This window comes from Megascapheus bottae, chromosome 8, assembly GCF_031878675.1.
Source record: "Megascapheus bottae isolate mThoBot1 chromosome 8, mThoBot2.hap1, whole genome shotgun sequence".
Taxonomy (NCBI): domain Eukaryota; kingdom Metazoa; phylum Chordata; class Mammalia; order Rodentia; family Geomyidae; genus Megascapheus; species Megascapheus bottae.
In genome coordinates, this window is record NC_143516.1 from 22,543,872 (window position 1) to 22,557,396 (window position 13,525).

Below are 13,525 nucleotides of genomic sequence, written 5' to 3' on the forward strand. Positions count from 1 at the left end.
CCTTTGAGTCTGGCTTACTTCACTTAATATGATTTTTTCTAAGTCTTTCCATTTCCTAACAAATGGGGCGATGTCATTCTTTCTGACAGCAGCATAGAATTCCATTGTGTACAAATACCACAACTTGTTGATCCACTCATCAACTGAGGGACATCTAGGTTGGTTCCATATCTTTGCTATGGTGAATAGTGCTGCAATGAACATTGTTGTGCTAGTGGATTTAGTGTCCTGTATAGTTTTTCATGTGATTTGTATCTAGATTCTGGATATGAGAGAAAATGTGCACCATTTGTCTGAGTTTATTAATATTTCATCTTAATCTCAGGAGTGTCACTTCCCATTTTACAGGCAATGGAATTCTCTTTGAGGGTCCTTTTCCTTTCTTAGGCACATGCACATTTTGATATTTGATATGATGCCATTTAATCAATAATTGGGTAATATGACTCCCCAGAATACTTGTATTTTGAATCCATCATAGATATTAGTATCTATACCTACATATTTTAATCATAAACAATGAGAGCAAAAATCAAAGAACAAAACTAATATTTACAGTGTTTGGGGGGATGCTTTGGGCATTTATTATTAAATCAACATTTAAAATCTGTGTTGACACTCATTAGTAACTAGTGGACTGCAATCGTGATGTGCTGGCAAATGCTTCACAAAGGCACTGAGTTGTAGAGGTGGGTGATGTCTGTGTTGTCAAATGTAGCTTGAGAAAATAAAACTTAATATTGTGGTGGGAGTGTGCCTGTTGTCATTTGTGGGAAAGGAATTTGTGATTGTCCTCTTTATAGAGTGATAGTTTTTGTGAAATTGATTTGGTTTTTGCTGGAGTTTATAGACAAACTAAAAATTTGCCCTTATGTAGGCTATAAATATAATTTGACAATTATACGAATATCTTTAAGTAGTTGTACAAGGGGGTTTCACTCAGTATGGCTGTTTATAAGTACAATCTTCTTGAACAATGTTACCCCTTCCCGTAATTTCCTCCATCTTTCCCAACCCCAACCACACCCTCAATTAAATATAATGCTTCTCTTCTGCATCTCTCCTAACCAACCTATCCTCTCAGTTTATCTGGTTCTGTTTTCACATTTGTACATTTAATATTATGACTATTTCACCCACCCATCCGCTCTTCAACGATCTATTCTTTTTTATGAGTTGAGTCTATATACATATTAAGGAAACTCAGATCTCAGTTTCCTGAGTAGCTAGGGTTACAGGTGTGAGCCACTGCACTCAGCTTAAAACTTTTTTTTTTAACTTTCCTTCTTAAGTTTTGTTGTACTTTAATTTTTTGTGTGTTTTTCCCTTCCTCCCTTTATTTCTTCTTTCCTCCCTTCCTCCTTTCCTCTCCCTTTTTTTCTTAAACTAAGGGTTTAGTACATCTCACTGAAGTAAAAATATTTCTTTTTCATTCAAGTATCTTTTCATTCTAAGTACAAACAGAAGCATCTTATTCAGATAACTATTCCTTCAATATCAGAAAACATTTAATTTAGCTGCATTTTCAATACATCAAGCTTCAGAACCTTATCTTCTCAGAATGGAACAAAAAATAACCATGAAATTGGATATGAAATAACCATCCTTCATTTAGAAAAAGACCAACTTAAAAACATTCTGAGAGTTAATGTTCCCGGTATATAAACATACACAGGGCATTTCATCCCTCCCCCAGGAAAGAAAGTTCAAGAGCAAGTCTACTGGGGCTCTGTAGCTAGTATACCTATTGAGTTTTTTCTTTTGAGACCTTCACTGTAGAACTCTTGGGAGCAGATTCAAACCTATATGATCAGGTATCTTAATCTTTTGCATTGAACCACAAACAATTTTTTTGTGTCACATCAGCCAAGCCACCAGAAGAGGCTCAACGATTCACAGTTTGTTTTCCAGGAAATGAAAGATACTGAATAAATAAAAGGAATTAAAAGGTACTATTTCTTCATTATTATGCTTGATTTATTTTCATCAAAATTATTAAGCATTGATAAATAAACCTTACAGAGAATCCAAAGTTAGTACAAAATAGATTGCAAAATAGATTACACATAATTATTATGATATCATGAAAGGTCTTAATTTTCTATCAACAATTTTTATAGGGTTTATAAGTTTCTGGGTAGGGGCATGTAAAATATTTTTGCAAAGTCCAAAGACTATACAAGACGTGATTAGTAACTGTCAGGCACTCACTTATTCCAGTAATGCTTAATATGTTTTTTCTTTCTGATAATATCACTTAATAAAAACATAACCATTGTATATTACTTAAAACATTGCCAGATGATATCACTTTTGTTATGTTTTTCCTTATAGACAATATTTATTCAAGATATTTTGATACTTTTTCCTTCATGAATATTTCCTCTCATTCCAAATAGAGAACCCACACTTACAAATGCAGTTTCTCTGTGGTCTTGAACAGTTCTGAAGTTCAATGAGCACACAAACAGCAATGTTTTGTTTTTTTTTTTAAATTAAGTTTCACCTTCTGGAATGGGCTGAGATTTTTCATTTCTAAGTCTTGTCCACTATGATTGCAAATATTCTTTCTTCGAAAAAAATCAGTGTCCTATTTTCTCTGTAAATCTATTGAGAATGGAGACAATAAATATCCCCACTGGCAAAAGCTGTCAATATGTCTAGTGCATTGGCTGTACTTTGATTAGTAAGGGTATAAGCAGTTAATATCATAGACTTCCATGCTGACCAAAAAGATCTGAAATCACCAGTGCCATTATCAGGGAGGGATGGGGCAGATATAGGTTCACTGAAACTAGAATCTGAATACTTGGATTTTAATGCTGAGGTATGGAGACTGAAGGCAGAAGAGGATACACCAAGGTTTCCATTCAACTAGATGCTGAAATAGTCACATGGAATCCATGTCAGGCAAGACACTGAGCAGGATGTGTTTCCCCAGATACTACTGTTATTTTTTCTTTTCTTTCTCTTTCTTTCTTTTTTTGTGGGTAATGGGCTTGAACTTTGGGCCTGGGAGCTGTCCCTGAGTTGTTCAGCTCAAGGCTACCTCTTGAGCTGTAGTCCCACTTCCCCTTTTCTAATGATTAATTGGAGATAAGAGTCTTTGGGTCTTTAGTGCCTGGGCTGGCTTTGAACCTCGATCTTCCGGATAATGGAAACCCAAGATAAAAAGGGTAAATTGGTGTAATAACTTCCTGAAAGTTTAAATGATTACCAAATTGATCATCCTCTTTCAGTCAATGGTGACAGAGGGGAGGCACATGAGCTCTGGGTGACTGGACTTGAGATTCTGCCCCAGCACTTGGGGATGAAACATGCAACATGACTTTTTGCCAGTTAGAACCTCAAGTAAACCATAACACTCATAACAAATAGAAAGAGTGTAAATGCTGTGGCATACACCTGTAATTCAAGCTACTTCAGAGGCAAAGACTAGGTGATAGGCAGTTTAGGAAATAAAGTTAGTAAGACTCCATCCCAACAGAAGAGCCATCTCAGCTCAGCTGCACAGAAAGCAATACAGAAGATTGCCTTCTGAGGTTGGCCCTGGGCAAAAACTAAATTTGAGAAGGACTGTAGAGGAATTTAAGTGGTAATGTGCTTCCCTAGCAAGCATGAAGCATGAAATGCAAGCCCCAGTACTGACAAGAAGCAAGAAAGAGAATGGAAATGAGAGGCTAGAGGAGAGAAAGAAACTGAAAAATAGAAACAGCATGATACAGTGACCCAGAGGCATAGATTAACTCTTAGGTTTATAATATGATGTAGGTTTTCTACTATTAAATGAGCATTGTTCAATAACCCTGTTGAAATGCACATCTCAAAGTATTATACATTTTAACAATTATATGTAATTCCCAGTTCCGAAATGTCTGAAAACTTTTCACCAATTTTGGTGAAAAGAGCACGTGGGCAAAAAACCTTTGTTACATAGACTTTGTATATGAAATACTTTCAGAATAAAAGAGAGATAACTTATCATTTAACCATTTCTAGAAAAGTGACTGTACAGAGTGAAAGGCACCCCCCCACACACCAAAAAAAGGTAGAAAAATCTTCTAAACCATTACAGCACTAGAGCACTCCACAGAGAAGCTCAGCTTGAACCAATAAATGGATGGGCAAAGTAGATTTAAAAAAGAGCAACACTAGAATGAACAAGCAGTTGAGAAAAGTTCTTTTTTCTACAAGTGCAGCAACTCCCTCAGAAAGCCAACCCAGGAGATAACTATTTAAATAAATTACAATCAAAGTGAGTCACTAACCGCTGACTTTGGGTTCTATCGTTCTAGAAATCACCTTAAGAAGGAAACATTGACTCTTCTTCCTGGGAAGGAGTTGGAAGTGCTAAAGCTCCATGGATCTGCCTTATATTCCTGAAGACCTATCCAGCTGCCCCAAATTTGGTAATAAATCCTGTCCTCCCACCAATCGCTCTTTCCACGTCCGGGTGATCATGTACTTGTTGATGTCGGGAGCCATGGTGATTACCATCTTTGGGAACCTGGTTATCATGATTTCCATCTCATACTTCAAACAACTCCAGTCTCCCACCAACTTCCTCATTTTGTCCTTGGCGACCACTGACTTCCTGCTGGGATGTGTCATTATGCCCTACAGCATGGTGCGATCTGTGGAGAGCTGCTGGTACTTCGGGGATGGCTTCTGTAAATTCCACGCAAGCTTTGACATGATGCTAAGCCTCACTTCCATCTTCCACTTGTGCTCCATTGCGTTGGATCGGTTTTATGCGGTGTGTTATCCCTTGCACTACGCCACCACCATGACCACCTCCACCATCAAGCGGGTGCTGGCATTTTGCTGGTCTGCCCCAGCTCTGTTTTCTTTTAGTTTGGTTCTATCCGAGGCCAATGTTTCTGGGGTGCAGGGCTATGAGATTCTTGTGGCTTGCTTCCATTTCTGTGCACTCGCTTTCAACAAATTTTGGGGAACTATCTTGTTCACCACCTGTTTCTTTACTCCTGGCTCAATCATGGTTGCCATTTATGGCAGAATTTTTATTGTCTCCAAACGCCATGCTCGAGCCCTCAGCAATAGGCCTGCCAACCTGAAAGGCGGAATGAGAAAAACCCTATCTAAGAAACAAGACAGAAAGGCAGCGAAGACCCTGGGGATAGTCATGGGGGTGTTTCTAGCTTGCTGGCTCCCCTGCTTTCTTGCAGTGTTGATTGACCCATATTTAGATTACTCCACACCCATAATACTACTTGATCTTTTGGTATGGCTTGGGTACTTCAATTCTACATGCAATCCCCTCATTCATGGCTTTTTCTATCCATGGTTTCGAAAAGCTCTTATCTATATAGTGTCTGGAAAAATATTTAGCTCCCATTCAGAAACTTCCAATCTGTTTTCTGAAGCACATTAGTGAGAAATGCTTACAGAAAACAATAGCATATTGAAAATGAAAATGAGACTCTTCTTATTTTGCTCTGCAACCAATGCCTCACATCCCAGAGGGCTGTAAATGCTAGTCTATGAAATTTTGGTCCTTCTAGGTTTATAACCTTCACAAAGTGACTTTCAGCATCTTTGGGAAAAATCAATGCATCCAGCATTAGATTGTTAACTCAGTACCCAATGTACATTTATTTGGTTGGCGAGTAAGATGTGATCTCAAAATCAATATGATCGATGAAAATTAAGAGCCTCTCGGGGGTGCTGCTGGCATCTTGACACAGAGAGGCATGTGCAAAGAATCAAAGGTAGAAGGTCAATGAAATCAAACTTTCTACCCAGAGCTGGCTGTGTTCTTCTAGAAACAGCCTCCTGAATATGTACAGTTATCATCTCAGAATTCCTGGCACTGTGTTTTCCTCTCTACTTTGGCCTAGCTAGTACCCAGTACTTTGTACCGAGCGTCTGGCATCTATCGCTGCCTCCAGGTACTTCGTTGTTTCTAGCTATTTTCTTTCTACCAGCTGCCCACACAAACCTTCATTGTTTTTTGATTAACCTCCCCTCAGTCATCAGCTAGACAGCACCATCTGTTTCGTGTAGCCTCTCATTACTCCAAGATCAAGTTTTAAAATGACTCCTTCAGATGTCCAGCTCTGTAAGAGAATGAATTCCACTATCTTTGCATTTCCACATTTACTGTCTCCTCCCAGCTCCCTTCCTTGGAAGAAATTCCTGACCTCCCACTAAGTTGTTTCCACATTTGTCTGGAATAGGGATTGTTCACCCTGCCTGCCTCCATCTGGAATATGGATGTCTGTTTTGAAACTTTTAACATCCCCATTGTGTATATAAAAGAGGTTCCAAGATGATTTTGGATGTAACAGGTGATACTCTATTAAATATCATTAGAAAATCTTCCTCATCCAGTGTTATTTGACTTACAACTTTTATTAATTTATAACTTACATCATTTAGTTTGTTAATAGAATTTATCCCATTTGTGAATTTAGGAACTTATAATGACTTTTAATTGGCAGTTATGCCTAATTAATTTCTTCATATTTTGTGTTTATCAAATTAAAATGACATTTTGATTTGATTTGTTAAGTTTACAGCTTAAAAAATTCTTGTGCCTTTTAACTTAAAAGTTACACAAACTTATGATGATGATAATAGTGATGAGGGTGGTGGTGGTGGTGGTGATTGTGTGTGTGTGTGTGTGTGTTAGTATTGTGGTTTGAGTCCAGAGTTTGTGTTATCTGATTTTACTCAAGGTCTGTGCCCTTCCATTCAGTGACATTTCCACTTCTGACTTTTTTTTTTCCAGTCCTGGGGCTTGAACTCAGGGTCTGAGAACTGTCCTTGGGCTTTCTCAAGGTTAGAGCTTTACCACTTGGGCTACAGCATCACTTCCAGCCTTTTCTATGTATGTGGTACCAAGGAATCGAACCAGGCTCTTTGTCCATGCTAGGCAAGCACTCTACCACTAGGCCAAAGTCCTGACCCCACATTTTTGAATTTTTACTGGTTAATTGGAGATAAAATCTAAAACTTCCACTTCTGCTAAGCAGCAATGTGCCTTTTCAAACTTGTGCTTTTATATTCTGTGTTCAAACACTATGTTTTCTTTTCTAATGGAGGAGATAGTAGATTGTGAGTCTTTGCTCCGTCTTTCCCAATGCTATTAGACTTGATCTGCAAGAAAATTTGTTTAAATTGTTCCATTGTAAATAACAAGAAGCCATTCTCTTGGCAAGAGAATTTTTGCAACCATAACAGTAAGAAGTTGTTATTTTCCATCTGTTTTGTTTAGGGGAAAAGCTGGAGATTGAGCCCAAGTCAAAAAACTCTGGGCATACATTCTACCACTGAGCCACAGACCCAACCACCTATCTGCTTTTCCTTTATTTAGGAGACAAGCGGTCAAGCATTTTCTGGGACATGCCTTACTTTCCTGAGTGCTGAAACATCTGTGCTCAGCCTCACGTGAATATTTTGAGGCATTTTTAAATTTGTGTTTGTGTCAAGTCTTTTATTTGGAAAGACCACAAAGAACCAGAGCGTGGAGAAGTATTCCTTTCCTTGTGCAAGGAGTAAAGAACTCACTGGTTGAAAATATTAACTAGCCTATACTAATAAAGTAGAGTTAATATTTGTTGAGTTTGGACTGTATTTTCTCCTTCTCCTCTCCTCCCCCCACTACTCCCTCCTCTTTTCCTCCTTACCCTTTCCCTGTTTTTTTTCCATTTCCCCCAATTCTGGCCTGTGTGAGGTTAGTCATGCTGTCTCTGGGAAGTCATAGCAATGAGAGCACCAAGTGATTTGCTCTCTGGAGTCTATTCTCTGGTGACCTACTGTATCCCATGTTGGTGGTACACTAAATGGCGTGGAAAGACAAACCTGTCAAGAGCAAGACCTGGGCTAGCAGCCTCAAGAGGCTTACTTTGTTCTTAAAAGGCACACTGCCCAGCCTGTTGAAAGCCCTTTCCAGGAGTGAGCATGACCTGTGTATCTGGAGGGAGATGGTGGTAGAGCTGAAAACCAGTGATCACAATGCTCGTTTGTCCTGTTACAGTCCTGGAACACCAGGTAATTTCAAGTATTGCAACTCTAAATTGCCTAATTAGGGAAAGAAAGTCTCTCAAACTGAAGGCGACTATATCAGGAGTGGAAAAAATACTGCGATTTTTCTAGGCTGGATTTGTTTTTTGCAGATAGAATAAAACAACACTAGAATATGCACTGTAAAAATCACTGAGATTGTAAAAAGGCAATAACTGGAAGATCTGTAACAGAGTTCTCTTACAGTTAACTCATCTCCCAGACTTAAGGAACTACTGTATGGGTAAGAAGCATCAAAGCAAGGTACAGATAATTATTTTTACAGTTTGTCCTAAAGTAGAGCATTCAGTTATGTAACCAGTAAGCAAAGAAAAAATATGCCTGATAAAGTAGGTGTGATGTGTCTTCTGCTAGCTTTTTATATATAAATAAATAAATCATTATATATTATTTATTTATAAATGAATTATTGACTGATTGAGTATCCTAATTTTATTTGAGGGAAATACATATATAATAATATCTTTTATTACTCAATTCTAGAAGAAAGTATTATCTTACTTCTTTATTGTTTATTTTCCTTTGAAATTCTGAGGAAATTGTACATCATTATAATGACCATTCTAAGTGATTCCATAGTTCCCCTGTCTGCTTTTTACTTAAGAAGGCAAATGTGTACTCTAGAATTGTTAGTAAATATTTCTACTTCCTAGAAGAAGTAATTACTAATTTCCTATATTTTTCTAGGTGACTGTGCAATACTGAACTTCATATAGTCCTTTTCTGCTAATGATTGGGGAAATATTATTCATAAAGAGAGAAAATAATGATGGCACAGATCCTTTCTGTAGGTAATTCTCACAGAAAGGGGATCTCTATCCTGACAACTATTTTTTTTTTGCCAGTCCTGGACTTGAGCTCAGGGCCTGAGTCCAGTTCTTGGACTTTCTCAAGGCTAGAGTTCTACCACTTGAGCCTCAGCACCACTTCCAGCTTTTTTCTATGTATGTGGTACTGAGGAATCGAACCCAGGTCTTCTTGCATGCTAGGCAAGCACTCTACCACTAGGCCAAATTCCAGGGCCCCTGACAACTATTAAAAGTAACAAAACCTCAACTCCATTTACCTTCATAACAATTCCCCTTGAGAAAGCATTAGTCCAGCAGTAAGACTTGCATTGTTTACTTGTTTGTATAAAGTTTTATTCAAGAGCTTAAGATAAAGTTTCCCTCATTTGTCATAATCAGTAGAAACCTTGGGCTCTCCTAGCAGAGATTTATAATAGAACAAAACCTAGATACATAAGGCCATGTAGAGTGACGCTAAATGAAAGAACCTCCAGGATACAGAAATAAAAGCCATATAATGAGTGATTGTTGTCCTTAATGTACTATGTTATCTCTCATCTCTTTTGCTGTCCCTTGGTTATCTCATATTGTTACAGTATTTCACCTTGTTATCTGATATGTTGTATATATGCTTGATTGGTTATTTGAAATTAGATAGGGAAGGGGGAAAAACTACATGAGCGGTGGGGGGAGGGGAGGGAATTGGGGACCATGACTTGAGAAAGGGTATCAATGTATGTGAAGTAATGTACTTTCTATCTGGTGAATATAATGTAACCCTTCTATAAATTACAATAAAAATATATGAAAAAAGAGCTTAAGATAAGTTTAAAATAGTCTTATCTTTGATGTTGTGTTAACTATTCACCCATGTAAGAATTAAAAAAATAAATGTGCGTGTTTTACTTTATCATCTTCCCTTATTTAGTTCTTAGTTGTTTAAATATTTTCTTAAGAAATGTGACTATGCAACAGAAACATGAGAGATTCCTGTTAATTTTTAGAAGTGATTCCTTCCAGGTTTAAAAGAAAAATGAGGGCTTGGTATACAGCTCAGTGGTACAAACCAGAAAGCACTTAGTATGCACTGGTCAGACAGACAGACAGACAGACAGACAGACACACACACACACACACACACACACCACTTCACTCTACAAACCAAGCAGTTAAATTATATCATCATATTAATTCTTTGATGAATTAGGCTTTCAAATTGAAATTTAAAACTTCAATAGCTACACAATAAAATATTTTCAGAATGCCCCATTTTTGTTTAGGACAGCACAATTTCTAAAAAAGTGTGTAATGAAAAAATCTTAAACAAATCTGTGGAAATTTTGTCATCTTTAAAGATATTTTGAGAGAATTAGAAAAAATTAAAGAATTATTTGAATCACAAAAGTAAAAAAGATGAAAACAGTGCAATTGACATATTAAACAGATAATTAAGTGTTGAAGATTTCATTCATCCAGTCTCTCAGAGCATAGGAAGCAACAAATAATCAAGTAAGCTGTGCTTACATATTCTAATTGACAGACTGCGTTTCAAAAACAGCCGCATGAATCTTTATCTTCTCTGTGTCTTAGTTTCTCAAATTTAACTTAGGTGCATAAAATTTGTCAGTGTACTTAAAATTAATAAAGATACCAACCTGAGAAATGATTTTATCCAGATCAAATAAAATAGGCCAAGATATTAAGATTTCCAAGAATAGACTGCTATTACAAACAGTGATTGGGCTATTGTAACACATGGTGCAAATATTGATTTCAGGGGTGCTTGGTGTCTCCATTATTGTCTTTTTCATTTTAGCATGCTGAGGATGTGCTTGTGAGTTCATTTCCTCAACAGGTCAGTGAGTTTCACTCCAGTCATGGGCCAAAGTCCATCTCTTTGTCCTGGCCCTAGATCTCACAAATGCTTTCCACAAACAGATTCGGCACTAGAAAAATAAATCTAACCTATGTCACACTATGAATCATTTGAATTATTTTGCCATTATAAAAGTGACAGTGTAAATTTACAAACGGACAGGTTAAACAGTGAGCATTTTTGTGTGTCATATATACGTAATAAATATTAAGACTCGGAATCTGTGGCCAAAGGTCTTCCATATGACTTTAAATTCATGAGTACAGATGCTAAACTAAGGGGGTCAACCCATGAAATGTACAGAATGTATCATTTGAGTTCTTATCCTGTTTTGGTCATTACCTGTACATAATTGTATAACCATTAGCATGTCTTTAGTTTGCCATAACACAGCTCTAAATTATAAAAGCTATTGTTCTTCATGTTGGAAAGAAAAGTGTTCCATCAACCAATAGATTTACATTGAGTCATATAAATCAAGAGTATATACAATTTTTCTCACTGAGAAGCCTATCACAATCTTAAATTACTGTTTTCTTTACTGATGTGAATTTTTTAAATTTTAATGTATAGAGGGGTTACAATTATGTTCACGAAATAGAAGGTACATTACTTCTCACACATTGATACCCATTCTCATGTTTTTGTCCCCATTTCCCTCTTAAATTACTGTTTTGATGCAACATTAAATATGAGTTCTGCAACTCCTGGTCATTTTTGAGGGGGCTTGTATTTAGAAAATCAGTTAAAAGAGACAAAAAATAAATCCTAGGTCCGTGTATGGATTAGGATTCTAGAATCTGGACTCCAGTTTAGCATATCCAGAACTTGGATGTTGATGGACTGAATACCACCCTCTTAATCAAATGTGCTGGAATTAACAGATTTGGTCTTCAGTTGGAGCCTGGGAGAAATTCAGGTTGTCAGACACTGCAACCCCAGCCACCTCTCCTCCCAATCAAGAATCCATGTTTTAGAAAGACTCCCTCGGTGGTCCCTACTGACATGGTCTTGTCAGCGTGGGCCTCCACCTTGGACTGGCAGTGCAGTTTACGTGGACTTCTATGGACAATTGCTGTGCAAACCAATTTTTTTAAACATGATTTTTCTTCTTTTACAGAAAGGGAAGAAACACAGCACTCTTGCTGAAAAAGACATAGGGCAGACACGATGACTGCATTGGACTTTTGGAACCCTCTGGAAGCACCGTTTTGCTTTCCCCTGGTCAACAGCTCCTGTCTTCGCAAGGAGAGGTCTGCGCCCGTGGTCTGGGCCGTGTACGTGGTGGTGACCTGTGCCATCGTGACGACCATGCTGGGCAATCTGGTTGTGATCATTTCCATCGCCCACTTCAAGCAACTTCACTCCCCAACCAACTTTCTGACCCTCTCCATGGCCACCACAGACTTGTTGCTGAGTTGTGTGGTCATGCCTTTCAGTCTGATCAGGTCCATTGAATCCTGCTGGTACTTCGGAGACCTCTTTTGCAAAGTCCACAGCTGCTGCGATATCATGCTCTGCACCACTTCCATCTTCCACCTGAGCTTCATCTCGGTGGACCGCTACTATGCTGTCTGCGACCCTCTGCACTATGTCACCAAGATGACCGTCCCTGTCACCGCCTTCTTCCTACTAATCAGCTGGTCCGTTCCCATCCTTTTTGCCTTCGGCTTGGTATTCTCAGAATTAAACGTCCTTGGTGTGGAAGATTTTGTAGCAGCCATCGACTGCACAGGCTTGTGTGTGTTGATATTTAACAAAGTCTGGGGGGTCTTGGCTTCCTTGATCGCTTTCTTTCTCCCTGGGACGGTGATGGTAGGGATTTACATGCACATTTTCACAGTAGCCAGGAAACATGCTAAACAAATTGGTGCGGGTCCTAAGATGCAACACGTTGGCTCAGAAAGCAAAATGAAGGCAACCTCTAAGAAAGAAAGCAAGGCCACCAGGACTTTAAGTATAGTGATGGGAGTGTTTGTGCTGTGCTGGATGCCTTTTTTTGTCCTGACCATTACCGACCCTTTCATTAACTTTTCCACCCCTGAAGATTTGTATAATGTCTTCCTCTGGCTAGGCTATTTCAATTCTACATTCAATCCCATTATATATGGCATGTTCTACCCATGGTTTCGCAAGGCATTGCGGATGTTAGTGACAGGGGCCATCTTCCACCCAGACTCTTCCACCTTCAGCCTGTTTCCTACACATTCTTAGGGAAGGCTCTATATTTGCTAGCATTGGTTTTCCTATTTTGGGTGCTGTTCCATAACACACACACCCCTTCACTATAAGCATAGTCTGACTAAGTGAGGAAATTTCATTCCAGATGAATGATGACAGGTACTTACACAACAACAGTGAATTGAGGCTTCCTGCTCCTGGAATAGCTTATTCTTGAGCTTCTAGGAATGGTATTTCCAATAAATACTAAGCTCTTTTAAAAAAACATTGATGCTTCTGGATATCTTAATTCAGACAGGATATCTCATATGTGCATGTAAAGTATTTTACCTATATTCACCTTCCCTCATCTCCTCTGTCCATCCTTCATTCTTTTATTGATCCTCAAAGTAATACACAATCTGTTACTATGACAAAGAATTGAGATTTGAGGCCAGTGGGCTACATTTCTTGTATATCAGCATTTTCTTTCATTTACTAGGAGCAGAGCTAAATAGAAGAAAATGGAGGCATAAGTTGAAGCTTCTGTAGCAATAAAAACCACTTCTTTCCTTAATAAAGAACCTTTATGCAGGACACGGTGGCTCATACCTGTAATCCTAGATATTCTAGAGGCTTAGATCTGAGGAGCGAG

The 13,525-nt window shown here is 38.2% G+C and overlaps 2 protein-coding genes across 2 annotated transcripts; both read left to right on the forward strand.

Moving 5' to 3' along the window:
- Positions 1-4,360: 4,360 nt before the first annotated feature.
- Positions 4,361-5,392, forward strand: LOC150059653 (trace amine-associated receptor 3). Its single transcript, XM_090337655.1, has one exon. The coding sequence runs from the start codon at positions 4,361-4,363 to the stop codon at positions 5,390-5,392; it is 1,032 nt and encodes a 343-aa protein (XP_090193781.1).
- A 6,488-nt stretch (positions 5,393-11,880) lies between these two features.
- Positions 11,881-12,924, forward strand: LOC150059654 (trace amine-associated receptor 4-like). The gene has a single exon (XM_090337656.1). The coding sequence runs from the start codon at positions 11,881-11,883 to the stop codon at positions 12,922-12,924; it is 1,044 nt and encodes a 347-aa protein (XP_090193782.1).
- The last annotated feature ends 601 nt before the right edge of the window (positions 12,925-13,525 follow it).